This window comes from Arachis ipaensis, chromosome B07 (genome assembly GCF_000816755.2).
Source record: "Arachis ipaensis cultivar K30076 chromosome B07, Araip1.1, whole genome shotgun sequence".
Taxonomy (NCBI): Eukaryota; Viridiplantae; Streptophyta; class Magnoliopsida; order Fabales; family Fabaceae; genus Arachis; species Arachis ipaensis.
In genome coordinates, this window is record NC_029791.2 from 7,391,543 (window position 1) to 7,410,856 (window position 19,314).

General features: G+C 33.1%; 3 protein-coding genes and 2 long non-coding RNA genes across 5 annotated transcripts; 2 read left to right on the forward strand and 3 right to left on the reverse strand.

The window, feature by feature from the left end:
- LOC107609036 (tRNase Z TRZ2, chloroplastic) lies at positions 1,757 to 5,384 on the reverse strand. The gene is made up of 8 exons (XM_016310854.2): positions 4,844 to 5,384; positions 3,982 to 4,144; positions 3,841 to 3,911; positions 3,401 to 3,496; positions 3,210 to 3,323; positions 2,992 to 3,060; positions 2,583 to 2,657; positions 1,757 to 2,031 (listed from the first exon to the last, which is right to left on the reverse strand). Exons 1-8 carry the CDS (start codon positions 5,234 to 5,236, stop codon positions 1,942 to 1,944), a joined length of 1,071 nt encoding a protein of 356 aa, XP_016166340.1. The 5' UTR covers positions 5,237 to 5,384; the 3' UTR covers positions 1,757 to 1,941.
- Positions 10,748 to 11,337, forward strand: LOC110264457. The gene is made up of 3 exons (XR_002350641.1): positions 10,748 to 10,832; positions 11,039 to 11,171; positions 11,259 to 11,337. It is a non-coding gene; the product is annotated as an uncharacterized LOC110264457 (long non-coding RNA).
- On the forward strand, positions 11,537 to 11,791 carry LOC110264545. Its single transcript, XR_002350722.1, has 2 exons — positions 11,537 to 11,608; positions 11,695 to 11,791. It is a non-coding gene; the product is annotated as an uncharacterized LOC110264545 (long non-coding RNA).
- LOC107606696 (protein FAR-RED ELONGATED HYPOCOTYL 3-like) lies at positions 16,214 to 17,080 on the reverse strand. The gene has a single exon (XM_016308729.1). The coding sequence runs from the start codon at positions 17,078 to 17,080 to the stop codon at positions 16,214 to 16,216; it is 867 nt and encodes a 288-aa protein (XP_016164215.1).
- On the reverse strand, positions 17,269 to 18,222 carry LOC107606695 (protein FAR-RED IMPAIRED RESPONSE 1-like). Its single transcript, XM_016308728.1, has 2 exons — positions 17,765 to 18,222; positions 17,269 to 17,680 (listed from the first exon to the last, which is right to left on the reverse strand). Exons 1-2 carry the CDS (start codon positions 18,220 to 18,222, stop codon positions 17,269 to 17,271), a joined length of 870 nt encoding a protein of 289 aa, XP_016164214.1.

Sequence of the window (19,314 nt, forward strand, 5' to 3'; positions counted from 1 at the left end):
ATAATTTAACTTTAAAATAAATTTGTTTAGATAAAATTTTTTATTTTTAAAACAAAACATAAGAAGATACAGAAAAAATTTTGTAACAATAACAAAACATGAAAAAAACATGTTGGGAGAAACAAAAATAAGCTAAAATATGAATAAAAAGGATAAATATGAAGAAAAAGAGATAGAAGAAGAAGATATGTTGGAAGAAATTTTAATATTATTCTTGTTTCTAATAACTTTTAATTAATTAAGAAAATTTTTATATTCTCATTAAAAAATTTTAATGTCAAAATTAAAAAAATTTATGTGTCAAGCTTAAAATGTTTTAATATTATTATTTTGATAAATTTTATAAACTTTAAAATTTTTCACTTTTTCTTCTTCATCATCATTATCTTCTTCTCCTTTTTTTTTTCACTCTCTTATAATTTTTCTTACTTTTATAAAATAAATTTGTTTAGATAAAATTTTTTATTTTTAAAACAAAACATAAGAAGATACAGAAAAAATTTTGTAACAATAACAAAACATGAAAAAAACATGTTGGGAGAAACAAAAATAAGCTAAAATATGAATAAAAAGGATAAATATGAAGAAAAAGAGATAGAAGAAGAAGATATGTTGGAAGAAATTTTAATATTATTCTTGTTTCTAATAACTTTTAATTAATTAAGAAAATTTTTATATTCTCATTAAAAAATTTTAATGTCAAAATTAAAAAATTTTCTGTGTCAAGCTTAAAATGTTTTAATATTATTATTTTGATAAATTTTATAAACTTTAAAATTTTTCACTTTTTCTTCTTCATCATCATTATCTTCTTCTCCTTTTTTTTTTCACTCTCTTATAATTTTTCTTACTTTTATCTTCTTAAAGAGAATAATAATAAGAAAAAAATAAAAAATAAAAAATATTGTAATAATACTAGAAAGAGAAGGAGGATGAGAAGAAATTAAAAAAAACTGCAACAACAATGACAATAATAGAAGAACGATAAAGAAAAAAACGATTTTGTTAGGTAGACAATGACTTTTGTAAACAATGTAAATAATGTGCTCTAGAATTAACCTAATAAGATAAAAAAAAAACTCCATTCTCAAATTACCTCATAAACTGATAAACCTTAATATTAGGATAACCATCTGCACACCTAGTGAATTAAACCTCCAACCTTTGTTAACTGTGCATAAGTAAATCGAATCAAAAGAAATAACCATCTAATTAAAAATAATAAACATAATTATCTGAATACCTATTGAATTGAATATTCAATATATCCATTGTTCACATTGTTTAGTATGCTAGATTTAAACTAATTTTATTATATTTAATGACAGAAATAAATGTTTTACAGAACTCAAATAAAATAATATTTCTTTCTTGCTTGTTTTGTCTAATGGAAGCTAAAAAGGAAAGGGAGTAAAAATCAGTAACTTATATAAATATAAAATTTATGTGAGAGAAGGAAAGAATATAACTTTTGTTCATATTTTGTTGTTAAGACTTGAGAGATAGAAAAAGAAAGCTCTTACTCGAGTGAGCTAGAGGGGGCCAACTTTGAAACTAAAAAATCATTTNCACGTTCTTTAATACTTAGAAAGAAATATCCCTTAGTTCTATTTCAAAGATTAATTTGTCTAAAATTTAATTTTTAATTAAAAATTTATCGCTGTTTAATAAATTATTGTATATACAACCTAAAAATCAAATCTCAATATTTATCGCTGTTTAATAAATTAATCCCTTGCTAAATAACTTTTTTTTAGCATATATAGAATCATTACTTGGTTGTTGGTTCCTACAACACATTTATAGGGTAACAACTAACAACTAATCAGTGCTGCTGTATTTAAAAAATAATTAAAAAAAAAAAACTCTACTTTACAAGAAACTATGAAACATACAACACAGACAATGAAACTATCTTTGTTTTCTTCATTTTCACGGTACTCATTGATATGCTGATTTGAAACCTTCAGTCAGAGGAACCACTTTTGCTGATACCTTAGACTGCAATTTTGATGCAGCCTGACGAATATCCTGAGGATCACACTTAAATAAATATTTTTTTAAAAAAAAAAATAGAAGGCTATTTATATACTGAATTTATAAAATGCACTTAGGTTTTGAAACATGCATATAATATGCATATTAGGATAGTGTAGATTTACACTTTTATTTTCTGTTTTTAGGATTTTGTGAAGGAAAAAGAAAAGAAAATAGGAAGTAAAAACAGAAAATTAAAACAGAAAATATTTGCACTTCCTATTTTCTTTTCTTTTTCCTTCACAAAATCCTGAAAACAGAAAATTAAAACAAAAATTAAACATAATAATTTATCTATATCAGAATTGAGAGGCATAAGAAACATGTCTAGGGGATATTTTTTAACCAATTTCTATATTTTCGAAAAAGAAAGCAAGCAGAAGACACATCTCTATTAACCCCCACAATCTTTGTCATTTCTATCTCAGAACAGGACCCTAAATGAAACCTTAATGAGGTGGTACAAAATGATAAGCCCCTTGAACAAGTTACAAATCATGATGCAAGTCCACTGAACAACAATAAGAGGAACACTGGAACATTACCTCTATACTATATCTTGATGAAAAATGAGTCAATACAACGGCTTTGTTTCGAATCCACTGAGAATTTTCCATGATCTACAAAGATAAGACAAGTTTACTTCAAATCAAGATCTAATCCACATTGAGTTCAGTCGAGTCACAATTTTGAGAAATAATTAATCACACGAGCAAGCAGCATGAATTTATCAGAGCAGATATAGAGGTTCTAGGTTCTTAACATTGAATATGGCATGGAATCAAAGGATAACCAGCAATATACTCGTTTAATCTATTCAGTAAAAGCTGAATATAAACCACAAAGCTTTTTGAGAAAAGACAAAGTGCAAGCTACAAAAGTAGATCTTGTGCACCATGATTTCATCAAGCTACCTATAAAGAAGCCATAAAATAATGAAAGATGTCACATTACATCGAATAAATGTGTATGGCCATGTTGTCGAGCATGATCTATGCTGTAGGACTCATCGAGGAAAGTTGCCTGTACAAAAAGTTTAAACAATAAACCAATCAAACAAGAATATTTAAGACATCTAAACGAAGATTGGATATGAAGTCAGAAGACACCACAAAGAAAGAAAATGCTCTAGCATTTTCTTCAAAGCATTTCATTAAAAGATTATACAGTACCTCAGTTATAAGAACTTTTGCTCTCAATGCATCAGCATTATGCGGGTCAAGCATAAAATCGGGTGTTGTATCACCGGTAAAGGCTACTTCAGGAGCTAATATGGTGTCTGTAATCTAGAAAGGAGAGTTCATTAAAAGTAAAGACCGAAGAAGTTCTATATCAGAATCACAACTTAGCAAACATCACAAACCTCAACACCAGACTTCTTTAATTTCTCAATTTGTTTCCCTTTCAGGTGAATGTACTGTTTCTTCAGCTTTTTCCTAATAGAGTAGACTACATAACCCTGCATAAGAATACAAGGTTAGCATCATTCTTATCCCAAGAGACCAAAGAAATTTTGCAAAGTTCAAAGTACAGACATTACATAAACTCGAAAAAACACTATCATTAACAAAACATACAAAAAGAGATGTATAACACGCAAAAATAATATTAGAATATAAATTTGAAGATTGTTCTGGCAAAACAAAAAAGGATGGATTTACCAGGAAAATACATAATAAGATTCAAAAGACTACACCATAAGTCAAAACCTGTTTAGTTTTGGTCCAAGTTTGTTTCAAAATCTTTTGCATGAGTGCGCTAACATCAACTTGTAAGGGCAACAAAATGATAGAATAAACTTACCTGGCTGGGTATAACATGATTTGTCTTGAACGGCCGGACAACAAGGTTATTGCGGATCTCAAACGTCTCCCCTGAAATCAAACCTCGATATCATTTCCTCGGATAACTTCTGTCATTAAAGGAAGACAAAATGAAACATACCCACATCCAAAGCAACCAATTCAACATTCAATTCAACTTGGCCCAAGGTCCTGTGAATATCAAGCAGCTTTTCAACATCCTCTTTGATGCAAGGAGGCACAAAGACAGTAGCAGGCTTCAAATTATATAATCCACGGCTGGCTATATACATTGGCAACCCTCCCTATATCATTCACAATCAATGTAAGCTTATACAAAGTTTACACTCAACATCCAATGTACAAAAGGTGGAGAAAGTGAAAAATCCACAAGAAAATAATTAGGATGCAGAAGCACATGCAGAACAAATAAGACATGATATGATATGCAAAACTAAACTGAGTCTTTGAGAGCCTAAACCCATGTACTTATAAGAAATAGTAAGATTTCAGCTAAAAAAAGCTATTTTTAAAAATTCCAATTGATTTTGAATGCTTTACTGTAAAGTTACTGCGACATTGTTTTATTCCAGCAAGCACAACAAGCCTTAGCCATTGCAAATTCGGCCTTTTCTATCATACATGCAATCAGAACAATCTACTTTGATTAAACAACAATGGCATTGTCCAGTTAAAAGTTGATATAATTAAAATCTTCCACATAATTGAAAAACCTGAAAGACAATTTTTTTTAGGAGCTACTAGTTTCATTTTCTAAACAAAGCTGAAAACTCATATTTTTTGGAAATCCTGATTAGTTTTTAAAATTTATCCAAACAGGTAAAAAGGGATTTCTTTTAATCTTATCCCCAGTAAAAAGTTACTCTTTTTTTTCCCTTAAGAGGTTAAGCTGTTTTTCTCAGACATAGAACCCTAATCATTCATCAACAGTAGCTCATACATAACAAAGCAACACAAAAGGGTAAAAATGAATTTCAACTTACAATGTGATCGAGGTGAGCATGAGTGATGAAAACAAAGTTCTGATGAATAGCCCTAACTGGGCACCTCCCAATATCAAATGCACATTTGAATTCAGGAACAATAACGCATGTCTCTTGGCCCCCAATTGAGATACCCTCGATTGAATAACCCTCCAATTCCAAACCTTTCCGGTTCACCTGCGACCGGGCTAACCGGTATTGCTCTTCGTGATCAATGGCCTTGCTGATTTCGGATAAGTAACCGGAAGTGGGACCCTTTATGGCGCTGGTAACGGTGGCATGTGTGCTTTGAATTTGAATGGGAACCTGGTTTGCGAGGGGTTTTGAAATGGGGTGGTGGAATGGGAAGAGTTGAGGGGTTTTAAAAGGTGAATTGCTTAAAGAGATTTGCATTATTGGGTGCTGAAATTGAGAAGAAGAAGAAGAAGAAGAAGAAGAAAGGGTTTAGAATGGGTTTAAAGCAGAGGTTGATGGTGGTGGTTTCTGGTGGAGGGAGGATAAGGTTTAATACACTAACTCGCTCAATTGGTTTGGATAGTTTAATTAGAGCTTTATTACTATCTTTACTACTTATTTTTCATTGAAGAACATTATTTTTGTTGACTGAAAATTGATAATAATTTATTAATCACATGAATGTTTTTGGTTTGGTGGCCTTTGTGATTTTAGTTCTGTGTATGAAGAATTTTTGGTTCGGTAGGTTATTGATGTATTGAATGAGTTTTATTTTAAAAAATTCACACTAGAAACAACTCTTTTACTTTTATAATTCATACTACTGTAATAGTATTTTTGTTAATTGAAAATTGATCATCATTTATTAACCACATGAATATTTTTCGGTTCAGTAACCTTTTTAATTTTGGTTCTGTGCATGAGTGATTTTCGGTTTGGTAGGTTGTGGTATTCTAATTGACTTGTTTAACATACACATGTTTCTGTTTGTTGATGTATTTAATGAGTTTTGTTTAGGACAATTTATATTAGAGACAACTCTTTCACTTTGATAAGCCATACTCCTGTAATAGTATTTTTGTTGATTGAAAGTTGATCATCATTTATTAACTACATGAATATTTTTCAGTTCGGTAGCCTTTTTGATTTCGGTTATGTGCATGAGAAATTTTCGGTTTGGTGGGTTGTGGCATTCTAATTGACTTGTTTAACATACACATGCTTGTGGTTGTTGATGTATTGAATGAGTTTTATTTAGGACAATTTACATTAGAGACAACTCTTCACTTTGATAAGCCATACTACTGTAATAGTATTTTTGTTGATTGAAAGATGATCATCATTTACTAACCACATGAACATTTTTCGGTTCAGTAGCTTTTTTTATTTTGGTTCTGTGCATGAGGGATTTTCGGTTCGTTGGGTTGTGGCATTCTAATTGACTTGTTTAACATAAACATGCTTGTGGTTGTTGATGTATTGAATGAGTTTTGTTTAGGATAAGTTACATTAGAAACAACTCTTTCACTTTGATAAGCCATACTATTGTAATAATATTTTTGTTGATTGAAAGCTGATAATAATTTATTAACCACATGAACATTTTTTGGTTCGGTAGCCTTTTTTATTTTGGTTCTGTGCATGAAGAATTTTCGGTTCGGTGGGTTGTGGCATTTTAATTGACTTGTTTAACATACACATGCTTGTGGTTGTTGATGTATTGAATGAAATATTAACCAAAATTTTTTATTGCAACAAAACAGAACAAGAAAATGCCAACAATGAAGGAGAAGACACATTATAACGTAAGTAGATTAAATATATTTATCCACTTTCATTTGAATATTATCTATTTTGTATTATAAATATATCCGCACATTCTGTTTCAAAACTTGCAGAAAACTCACTATTGCAGATGCCAAACAAAGGCAATAGCAATAGTGTACAGGAAAATGGGTCAAGAAAAGAAAGATATTGTGAAAGGAATGTGATTTGGTGGTCTGGCACATGTACCAGAAATGAACGTCTCTAATACACTGCTGATAGAATTGCTTGATCGGTTTGATATAGAGAGAGAGGATGTCTGAAAACAAAATAGGGGACAATAAACATAACTCCTTGGAAGGTAGCAGCTGCCCTCGGCATAACCAATGGAGGTAATACATTTTTCACTTACTGCTTATTTTCAGTTCATTGGTGTCCGGATAATTAAACTGGCCGTTTTTGTCTTATTTTTGCTATTAAAATATTGTAGGAAATCTTTTTCTTGAAAAGGTTGATTACAACAAGTTGAATCCAGCAGACAAGGAATGTGCTGGATATGAGTGTAGAAGGGGAGGAGAACTAGAAAAAATTTAAGAGGACTTTTGTTGTCTTCATACAAAAGTGCTTCTTCCTCCCCACAACAGTAAGTGTGGCCTCCCCAATCCACAAGCCACCGATCTTTCATGTGGACAACCTTAGGGAATGAGATTGGGTAAAGCATGTCCTCAACTTCTTAATAAAAGGAGTTGAAAACAAGAGAGAGGGGGAAGAAACAGTCTGTTGATGGTTGTGTTTTTGTATTGATGTTGATATTCTTCCATGAAACAAAGTTCCTCCGCCCATTTGTACTTGATGCTCCCCTGCACCATGGGTGGCCTATTGGACAAGGAAAAAGATCATTGAACGGGTTTCATCCAAAACAACACAACCATTGGTAAGTACTATACTAAAATTTCCCGAAAAATTTGCTTTGAAATGCTTTTAGGTTATAATTAAATTATTTGTCCCACTTGCAATTGTTAGTTTTGTTCATTTGAATGTTTCTGCATTAAGAAATATTTTTCTTGATGAATAAATAGTTGTCATGTACTATTCACCATATGAATATTTTTCGGTTCGGTAGGATTACTTTATTCGGTTCACCGAATTGTTAAATTATTATTTTGATGATTAATTAATTGAGATCTTGTTTCTGTTTTAGGGACTTCTGTACAAAAAACAAAAAAAGAAAGAAAAAACAAAAACAAGTAATTTGGAAAAAAAAAGAAAAGAAAATAAAAAAGAAAAATGTTGGGAGGGATTCTTCTTCAGAAGAGGAAAGACTTTCCGAGTCTGAATCCGAAACCCAGTAAGTTTAATTTTTATATCAATTTCATTTAATTTGTATTTGCTTAAATTTGTTCTTATGCACTTGTTCTTATATATTGTAGAGAAGAAGAAATAAAAAAAACCACAACAAAAAAAAGAAAACAACCATTGAAGGTGGTTAAAAAACAAACAAAAAAAAAAGTCTGTGCCTATAGATTTAGAGAGCACAAACGAATCTGAAAACGAGTAAGTATTTTTGTTGATTGCATATATATCTATTTTCGGTTCGGTGGGGTTCTAGGTTTCGGTTTAGCAGTTTAACTTATTTTGGTTCGGTGTTATCTTTGGGTTTGGTTGACTTCATTGTTAGTGTCTTGTCTCTGGTATAAATTCAATGTGTTTATCTGTTTTACAGAGAAAATAAAACTAAGAAAACACCCATAATAAAAAGAAGAAAACAACCAGAAAGAGTGGCAAAAACACCAACCCAACCTAAGAAGGAGTAAGTTTCTCGAATTATATTTTCTTTTACTGATACTTACATTTTAGGTTTCTTGATACTTATTTTATGAACTTTCATAACTGAACAAGAAAAAGATAATGCTGCCGAAAAAAGAAAACGAGCATTGGAGATAATAAGGGAGAAAAGATCAAAAAAAAGAAATGATGGAGCTCAGTCAACAAACATTGCTCCGGATCAGTTTGACTTTTCACAGGGAAAAAATGATTTCTCTCAGACGTAAGATTCAGTTTATTATTCTCGAATTCTTTTTCTTACTTGGCTTACTTTTGCTACAACCTTTTCTAATTCCTCTAGATTCAATTACTAATATTTATTTATATTGCTTAGGGTGTTGACTGTAAATATTGATAGTGAGCAAGTTTTACAGACACAAAGAACCTCTACAACTTCTGTAGATGCTGCAAGCAATACCAGGTAAATTGGTTCAGTGCATATTATATTTTCGGTTCGGTGATTGCCCAAAAATAAATTTAATGTCTTTCTAGACCTCTGCTTTTAATCTTGATTTCTAATTTTAATTTGTTATTTTTTTAGGAAAAATATCCCGAAAACCCCGGTCAAATATTTTAGAAAAAAGAAAATCTTTCCAAGAAAGACGTCTAAAACTGCACAAGTATAAGTTAAAATATTTATGTTACTCTTTTAAATTTAGTTAATAATTTTTGTTTAATTAATCAAAAGGAAATTGTGTTTATGACTATGTGTATGAAGTTTCTAATGAAGAGTAAGTTTCACATAAAAATTCCTTTTATTAATTTTAATGGTTGTTATTGAACTGTTTTCTATTTAATGCAACAGCCCTGCAAAAGAACAAGAACAAGCCCAAGAACCAACGGTGCAACAAGAATCAGAACAAGAAGCACGTGTTAATGTGTAAGCATTAAATTCTTTAATATCACTTTTGTTTAATATAATTTTGGTTCACTATAAGTTTGGGTTTTGGTTCAGTATAAGTTTATTTTTCGGTTCACTATAATGATTAGTGTAATTTCTGTTAAATATCATTATTAAATATGATAATAGTTTGGGATAATTATAGAAATCTTTACTGTTTAATGCAACATCCCTGCAAAAGAACAAGAACAACAAGCCCAAGACCCACCGGTGCAACAAGAATCAGAAAAAGAAGCACCTGTTAATGTGTAAGCATTAAATTTTTTAATATCACTTTTGTTTAATATAATTTCGGTTCACTGTACGTTTTGGTTTTGGTTCAGTATAAGTTTGGTTTTCGGTTCACTATAATGATTAGTGTAATTTCTGTTAAATATCATTGTTAAATATGATAATAGTTTGGGATAATTATAGAAATGTTTACTATTTAATGAAGCAAATCTCTGGAACAGCCCTGCGAAGAACCAACAGAGCAACAATCCAAACAAGAAGCACCTGTTGATGTGTAAGTTTTACTGCTTATATAAATATCGATAATGTTTACTGCTTATACATGGTTTAATTATGGTTCGGTTGAAACCAGAAATGAATTCAATGTTTTGTTGTCTTTGGACTCTCTTCTGTTTCTTATAGCTGCCCTCCAGAACCCAACAAGCAGGGTGTTACAGGGTCTATTACAAGCTCTGTTATTGAACAATTTTTCAAGGATGTCGATGTCTATCAAGTTTCTGATGAAGAACAATCCAAAGAACCTCCGGTGGCATGGCAATCAGAAAAAGAAACTCTAATCTTATCATCATTTGACAGGTATGTTACTTGCTTTTCTTTAATATCATTTTTGTTTAATATCATTTCGGTTCACTGTTAGTTTGGATTTAGCTTCACTATTTGTTTGGATTTCAGTTCACTATAGTGATTAAATATCATTTTTGTTTAATATCATTGTTAAATATCTACTATCCTACAGTACTGCTCAACCTAGTGAAAGGGAAGATGAAAGGCCTTCCTTTAGTCTTGGGATAAGTCCACCAACATCTCAACCAACTCAGCCCTCTCAAGAGAGTGATTCATAGCTTGACATCTTGGCAGAGGCGGTGATAGAGGCTAGAGTGGAAGCAGCATTAAAATTTGGCGAAGGAACATCTTCAGAACCAACCTTACCAGCGGCTCAAGTTTACAAAACCCCACAGAAAAAGACAAAAATCACGAATGAGCTGATTGAAAAGTGTTATCATTGGATGACACATGTAAAACAGACAAAAGATGGTACCAATGAATATGAACCATTATTTGTCTTGAAACATGAGAGACTCTACGAGAGATTAAGAGAATATTTCACGTTTCTAAAGCCCGAAGAACAAGTGCATGCCGTGGTAAAATCCTTTGCCAATTGCGTTAACATTAATGATTTTTTTAAACACTCTTATATAGTATGTCTCATAAATTTTCATCCTGTAGGTGGTTAGTATACACAGCTTGATTCTCAACAAAATAAAAACTAAACAGTATCAAGAACAAATATACATTGTGCCGATGGATATTGTGGTAAGTAAATTTCTTATTCACTGCTTTTTACTTTTCGGTTCAGTGAGAATGTTAATATTGATTCACCTGATTCTTATGTCTTCTTTTGAGTACTTTTGGATTAAGAAAACTTTTCTCTTGAAGATTGAATGTTTTCCACGTTTTATTCAGCATATAATTTTTGTTCGGTTCGGTGAAATATGATTTAAATGATGTTGATTTTGCAGAATTTTATCGTGGGAACATATGGCGACAAGTACTATGATAAGAGCACAAAAAAAAGTCCACAGTTTTAATATTCAGCAGTATGACCACCACTGGCAGTTTATTGACAAAAGGAAACTTGCATCCCATCCATTTGTAAGTTGTAATATTTAAAATTGTTTGATAATTCTCTTGTTTGCTATTGTTTCCACTGAAATATTCTATAATTTTCCGAAACTTCAGCTATTTGTCCCAATTTGTAATGGAGGGCATTGGTGGTTGTGGATTACTGATGTAAACAATAAGAAATTCTATGTCCTTGACCCTATCAACAAGAAGCCAGAAGAAATATCTGATTCGAGAAAGGAAATAAAAAAATTTGTTGTAAGTTATTTTCTTGTAAATTATTGAAATTATTCTGTACATGAGAGGAGTTTAGTTCACTGTTGTTGGTTTTTGTTTATTTACTTTTTTTGTCTCTTTCAGAGTTTAATAATTTTCCAGATGAGGGTGTACGCTGGGGCGGAACCCTTAATAGAGGATGCACTGGGAGAGGAAGCAGAGTATATCCCATTGAATGGTCAATGTACAAAGTAAGAATCTTTCTCTTCTATAGTGCTATTTTTAATGTGTTTTATTTTATATACTAATGATCGTATTATACTCAATTCTTGCTTAGCTATGATTGTGGAATATTCGTAATGAAATGGCTGGAAACAATAGATCCACAAAAAATAAAGAGCGGCAAGAGATATAAATATAAAGCTTGGACACAAGTAAGTACTTTCTAAATTAATAAACTTCTTTCTTTTCTTATTTCATTTAGTTAAGTTGATATTGTAACTAGAGCTCTGAAGTTGGTTGTTATTCTGTTCAATAGTTGTTTTCCATGCAGAAAATACTATTCTTGTTGATTGAAAATTGATCACCATTTATTCGCCACATATAAAATTTTCGGTTCAGTGGCTCATATAATTTTGATTCACCAAGTGAATGTTTTTCGGTTCGGTGGCCTCCTTTTAATTTGTTTAGGTTTAGGGTTACTGTGATTCCATTTTTACAGTATAACTAGGGCTTTGAATTAAATTTGTTGTTATTTAATGTGGTTTTGATTTACTTGATCTTTAATGTGTTCAGGATGTAGGGTTATTGTGATTGCATTTTTACAGTATGATTAGGGCTTTGAATGATATTGTTCTTATTTCATTTGGGTTCATTTCTTATGTAACTAATTCATTTCAATTGAAATGCAAAAAGAAATTAATGACTCCAGATACAATTATGGTCTACATTTTCTGTTTCATGAAATGAATAAAATGAGAGACTAAGTAATTTTAGAATCTGAAGCAATAAGACTCCCCAAGCCGTCTGCTTTCCTCTCCAGCCCTTATTGTAAATACACATCTGGGGATTTAGATAGCAAATAGCATATACTAGTTGTAATTAACAATATTTTGTTTAACTTGTTTAAAGATCAAAAGATGCATACTTCAAATGTATATATGTCAATGTATGTATCAAACAATGCAAACAATGCTTCTTTCAAATGTATATATGTCAATGTTAATGTATATATCTATTCTTAATATCAATGTATATATCAAATGTTAATATTTATATATCTGTTGGAACTGTGTGGCTGCTGTTTTATTCCAGGTTCTCAGTGATTGTAATCACTGTATTTATGAATACATTTATAATCCAAAAGAACACAGTGAACCAAAATTAATACACTGGGCGAACCGAAAAGGTAGAAACACACTGAACCCCTAAACCCTAAACCCTAAATACTAAATCCCTAAACCATAAAACCTAAAACCTAAACTCTAAACCCTAAAACACTGAACAATGAACCCTGAACCCATAAACCCTAAATACCTAAAACCCTAAAACCTAAACCCTAAACCCTAAACCTTGAACCCTAAACCCTGAACCCGAACCCAAAACTCTGAACCTAAACCCTGAACACTGAACTCTAAACCCTAAACCCTTAGAACCCTGAACCCTGAACCCTAGACCCCTAAACCATGAACGCTTAATCCTGAACCCTAAACCCTCAGCCATGAAAGGGGTGAACCGAAATTAATAAACGGGGTGAACCAAAATTTTGAAACACACTGAACTCCTAAACCCTGAATCCTAAACACTAAACCCTAAACACTAAATTCCTAAACCCTAAAACCTAAAACCTAAACCCCAAACCCTAAAACACTGAACATTGACCCCTGAACCCAAAACCCTAACCCTAAACCCTAAACCCTGAACCCAAACCCTGAACTCTAAACTTGAACCCTGAACACTGAACTCTGAACCCTAAATGCTAAACCCTAAACCGTAAACCCTTAGAACCCTGAACACTGAACCCTAGACCCCTAAACCCTAAACCCTTAATCATGAACCCTAAACCCTCAACCATGAAAGCGGTGAACCAAAATTAATACACGGGGCGAACAAAAAATTTGAAACACGCTGAACCCCTAAACAATGAACCCTGAACCCATAAACCTTAAATCCTAAATTGACCCACGCCTAGATAAATTTACCCGCCTCCAACGTCACTAAAATAAACGTGACTTCCACGTGCTTCATTATAAAAAAACAAAATTCTTCTTCAAAACGCACAAAACCTATCCTTCTCTTCAAATCTCTCTCAAAATCACTCAAATTTCAGTCACATTCTCTGCGAAAACAACGACTGCAGAAGAATAGCTAGAAGATTTGGCAACGAACAACCACAAATGAACAAAAACAACAACAGAGACTACCAAAGGTATGAGAAAACTACTGTTCACTCAAAATCTTGCAATGTCGCATTTCTCCTAGTTGCATGTTAGGTTTACTGGATTGATTTGCTTTGTTTAGAAAGTTGAACTATTGTGAATGTATTTTTACAGTATAACTAGGGCTTGGAATGAAATTTGTTGTTATTTTCATTCAGTTCAGTGGATAGTGTAACTAGGGCTTTGAAATTGGTTGTTACTTTGTTCAGTACTTCTTTTGCATGGAGAAATACTATCATTTAGCAATAGTGTTCAAGAATATGATTCAGGAAAAGAAAGCTATAGTTGAAGAAATAGGATTCGGTGCCTTGGCATATGTCCCAGAAATGAAGGTATCTCACGCCCTCTTAAGAGAATTGATTGATTGCTATGATGAGTATCATAGTTGCCTAAAAACTCTCCATGGAAAAATATACATAACACCTGCCAAGGTAGCAGCTGCACTGGGGATAAGCCACGACGATAATACACTTTCCACTTCTTGCTTATTTTCCGTTCATTGCTCCCTTTAAATTCGGTTCATTGCTACCTTTAATTTTGGTTCATTGCTACCTTTAATTTCGGTTCATTGGTATGTAAAAAATTAAACTGAACTTTTTTGGCTCATTTGTTGCTATTAAAATATTGTAGGGGATCGTTTTCCTAAAAAGGTTGACTATCGCAAACTGAATGCGGAAGACAAGGCAATATTCGACAGCCTCAAATGTGTTACGTTGGCGACTTTGACAAAGTCTATCCTAAATATGAGTGTTGAAGGCGAGAAAAACCGGCAAAAATTCCGCAGGACTTTTGTCGTCTTCATACAGAAGTGCTTCTTGCTGCGAACGATGATAAGCGTGGCCTCCGCGATCCATAAGCCGCCTATCTTTTGTGTGGACAACATCCGACAGTGGGATTGGGTATGTCATGTGCTCAGCTTCTTGAGAAAAGGAATCGAAAACAAGAGAAAGGGGAAGAAATAGTCCGTTGAGGGCTATGTTTTTGTTTTGATGCTGATTTACTTCCATGAAACCAAGTTCCCTCACTTGGATGGACTTGATGCTCCCCCGGCATCGTGGGTGGCCTATTGGACAAAGAAGATGATACTCGACCGGATTTCTAAGGAAGCAACAGACACAATGGTAATGTGTTGATTTGAAGCATTGTGAATGCAGAAATATTTTTTTTTGATAATTGAATGTTTATCACGTATTATTCATCACATGAATTGAATTCGGTTGAGTGGTTATGGTCATTTTGATTCACCTAATTGTTTTTGTATTTCCTCGTTTCAAATACTCTGCTAACTAAATAATTTTATGTTTTAGGGACTTCTGTATAGAAAGCAAATAAAGGGGAAAGAGAAAAGAAAAAGGGAGAAAGAAGAAAAGAAAGTTGTTGTTGTGGATTCTTCTTCGGAAGAAGAATCTTTTTCGGAATCCAAATCAGAATCGGAATTTGACAATATAACGCTGGCAGAAAGAACAAGACAAAAGAGGCTCATGAAAAAAGAAAAAATTGTTCCAACGGATTCAGAAACATCAAGTGAATCTCAAAACCAGTGCAGTTTGAAGACACTGCTTCTTTTGAATGTATATATGTCAACATTAATGTAAATGTTAATATTAATGTATGGATCTAATGTTAATGTATATACTGATTCAAGATGGATTACTCCTTGTCTTGTTATATACCTGTTGGAACTGCCTGACTGCTATTTTGTTGCAGGTTCACAGTGAAAGAAATCAGGGTGATTACTAATACATTATAAACTCCAAAAGAACAAAGTGAACCGAAATTACTACACTAGGCGAACCAAAAAGTAGAAACACACTGAATCCCTAAATACTGATCCCTAAACCCTGATCCCTAAACCCTAGACCTAAACACTAAAACCAGAACCTTGAACACTGAACCATGAACCCATAAACCCTAAATCCCTAAAACCTAAACCCTAAATCCTAAACCGTAAAAACACAATGAACCAAAATTAATGCAACTGGTGAACCGCAAAAGTGCATATCTCAACATAACACCTATAATTTTATAAGAATGCTACTATCAGAACTCAGAACTCTGAACCACGAACCAAAAAATAAATTCTTATTATTCAACTTAGAAATTAATATGCTAGACGAATCGAAAAAATACATATATCAATATAGAATTTCACAAAAAAGTGACTATTCATTAAAGACTATCAACATTCAGAAATTAAACCTGCTATAACCATGGTGAACCGAAATTTGCTCATGCGTGAACAAAAATTTACATTAATAAAAACTAAAACTTGTAAAATCCTGTCTTAGATAATTCATATCTGGTGTATTGAAAAGAGTGGAGCTTGACTGAATCAATGATCCGGAGTCTAAAAGGTTCAACTACAAAAGATATAAATAATTGTATATTAGAAAATTGAACAATTGAATTTTTAACTAATCAAAAGCAAGTCAGTTTTACCTCACTTGGAGCTGTCTTTTTCTTTTTCTTCATGGCATTTGAGATTTTTTTTTCCAGGTTTGATCCAAGTCTGTTCTTGGGCCGACCTCTTGTTTTGATACGTGGTGGGCTTTGAAGATTGTTCACATTGCTTAATGTCACTTCTTCGTGGGTTAACAAACTTTTTCTTTTCCTTCTCTCTTGATATTCTTCCATCTCTGCCATGACCTTGTCAAATGCTCGGTGCAAAATTCCGGTCAACTCTTCAGACTCGGATGCAAATTCACATATATTGTGTGACTGAAATACCAATTCATCAAATCTCTTACTTCTTGGCTCCAGTACAGGTTCATCTTGGCTACTCTTGATGTGTGTATGCCTCCTCTTTATGTTCTTGCTCCAGCGTTCCAATATGTATTTCGGTGCCACGTTATCCACTCGCTCAAAGCTTAGAACGCTTAGGGAATGGTGGCACAATATGCCCCTAGACTCAAACAGCAAGCAATGACACTTTACATCTCGTGATACTGCGTCATAGGTGACGACAAACTTGTTGAATGTGGAGTTGGAAACCTGCTCTATGACTTCATATGTTGTGAAACCTAGGGTGGAATGCATTGATCTTGTGATACAATTAACTTTACCTCTAAATTGAGCTTGAACTTCCCTGAACTTCTCATGGGTATATACACACTGAAACTGTGCCTCTATTGCTGATTTTGTTGTGCACGGTATCACAGTGTGAAAATCTGCAACATCAAATTCTCTCTCTGCTTGTTCTCTGCTTGCGAGGTAATTGTCGTATTGCTTCACGAATTGTCTCAAGGAGCTATTCTGTGTGATGAACTTGTTAAAAAATGAATGCATGCTCTCGCTCCTTTGTGTGCTTCTCATCCCGGCCCAAAAGTGGTGATCCAAGTAAACCAGAATCCATATATGCCGATCCTCGTACAGCTCTGCAAATCGAACCGAATTTATAAGTTGTGGTGAACCGAAAATAGTGCATGCTTTTGGGAAAAAAATATATAAGCATAAAAATTATTCGAATTGAAATCTCAATTACCTGAAAGCCACTTGTTGCCTCCGAGACCATACTTTATGAGGAAATTATTCCAGTTTCTGTCAAAATTATCTTTTGTGTACGAGTTCCAAACAACATGGCTCATCTCTTGTTCAATATCAATGTGTCCCTTGTAGCCATTTAGTTTGCTTGGGGTCTTTTTCATGATGTGCCAGATACACCAACAGTGAATTGTTGTTGGCATGCATAGCTCAATTGCCCTTTGGATCGATGCGGATTGATCGGTAAGAATACCTTTTGGTGCCTTCCCTCCCATGCAATGTAGCCAACACTCAAATAGCCATTTGAATGATTGAATATCCTCATTTTTCATCAGCGCGCATCCAAGAAGTGTCGACTGCCTGTGGTGATTTACACCAACAAAAGAACCTAAAACCAAATTGTACCTGCATAAATAACAAGCACACTATGGTGAATCAAAATATGTACAGCCACTGAACATCAAAAGTATCTTTGAAGGAACCGAATACCTGTTTGTGTTATATGTGGTATCAAATGAAACCACATCTCCGAAGTAATCGAATGCATCCCTGCTTCCTGCATCAGCCCAGAATGCATATTTAATGCAGTGATCGCCTTCAAGGTTGAGCTCAAAGAAGAAATTTTGGTTCTTTTCTTTCATTCTTACTAGGTACTTCCCAAATTCTTTGGCATCATCTTTTTCTGAAATATTCCGTACTTCCCTTGTGATGTAATTTCTTACATCTTTTTCTATAAAACCTAGTTCACGGTGGCTGCCAGCTGCTGCCACAAATGATTGGTAGGTTTTGCTCGGTCTGATTCCAGCTTCCTCGTGGATTTCAATGGTGCGACGCACGAACATGCTAAGCTCCCTGTGTTGTTTGAGCATCTCAACCTGGTTTGGACAACAAGGATGTGAGTGATTCAAAACAACTTTGGAAATTGTCCAAAGACCAACATCCTTCATTATGTGTACGTAAATTCTGGCCGGACAATTTAACCCAGCTGAAGGGTTTGTCTTCAAAGTTGGAGATATCTTTAATTTCCACCTCCCCTCTCTAGAGCATACAATTAATTAATTCTTAATCTTGTCTCCATCCCGAGTCGTGTTCCTTATTTTGGTGGAAAAACCAGCAAGTTTGGAATAATGTTTGTAGAACTTTCTAGCTTCTTCTAGGGTCTTGAAAATCATTCCCACCTTTGGGACAAATTTTTCGTCCATAACACAGCTGGTCTGTATGGTGAACCGAAATCTTAATTACGGTGAAACAATTATATAGTGCTTAGGGAAGAAAACAAAACACGTTGGTCTAATTTTTGTTAGACTGCTTTCTACGTACCGAACCAAAAACATAAAAGTGATGAACCACCTCTTTAGTACTTACCGAACCGAAAAGTTACTCAAATTTACTCAGAGTTACTCACAGTTACATATTATGAAGTCAATTCAATTCAATTCAGATGTAGATCACCTCAGTCCATTCAATTCACTTCAAACAAAATTAGCAATTTCATTCCATTAAATTCGATTCAAAATTCAATAATCCAAACTTCATCAAATTGATGCGTTTCAGAAGAATCATCAAAATCGCACTCATTCAGCTTATTTAAAGTTGATTCATTCATTGTTTCAATTCAGAAGTGCAGATCGAAGAAGAAAACGAAGAAAAAGATGAACGACGAAGCTAATTGCGTTGAATCAATCCAGATCCATAATGCAGAGAAGAAAAACGCGAAAGAGGAGAACAACGATTTTAATTAGGTTTAAGAAGAAGAAGAAGAAAAAGAACATGAAGAAGAACGTGAAAGAGGTTTACGTTGTATGAGAAGGTTTACGTTGAGAAATGTTGAAAAAACAAAATAAGAATTCCCTTATATAGGTTATAAAAGGCGCGTGTATAACAAACGGGAGAGTGGAGCGTGAAGTGAAAGTTATATGGATACCATCCATATAATTTTTACATAGATGTAGAGCTTTTTCCTTTATAAAATTAGTTTTATGTGGTCAATTTTTTTTATATTTTTATATTTTATGAATTATGTTTATATTTTTATTTAT

Coding starts and splice junctions, on each gene's coding strand:
- LOC107609036 (XM_016310854.2), bottom strand. CDS start 5,236: ATGCAAATCTCTTTAAGCAATTCACCTTTTAAAACCCCTCAACTCTTC. Junction 4,145..4,843: donor ATGCTCACCTCGATCACATT/GTAAGTTGAAAT, acceptor TGAATGATATAG/GGAGGGTTGCCAATGTATAT. Junction 2,032..2,582: donor CATCAAGATATAGTATAGAG/GTAATGTTCCAG, acceptor TGTGATCCTCAG/GATATTCGTCAGGCTGCATC.
- LOC107606696 (XM_016308729.1), bottom strand. CDS start 17,080: ATGCATTCATTTTTTAACAAGTTCATCACACAGAATAGCTCCTTGAGA.
- LOC107606695 (XM_016308728.1), bottom strand. CDS start 18,222: ATGAAGGATGTTGGTCTTTGGACAATTTCCAAAGTTGTTTTGAATCAC. Junction 17,681..17,764: donor ACCACATATAACACAAACAG/GTATTCGGTTCC, acceptor TTATTTATGCAG/GTACAATTTGGTTTTAGGTT.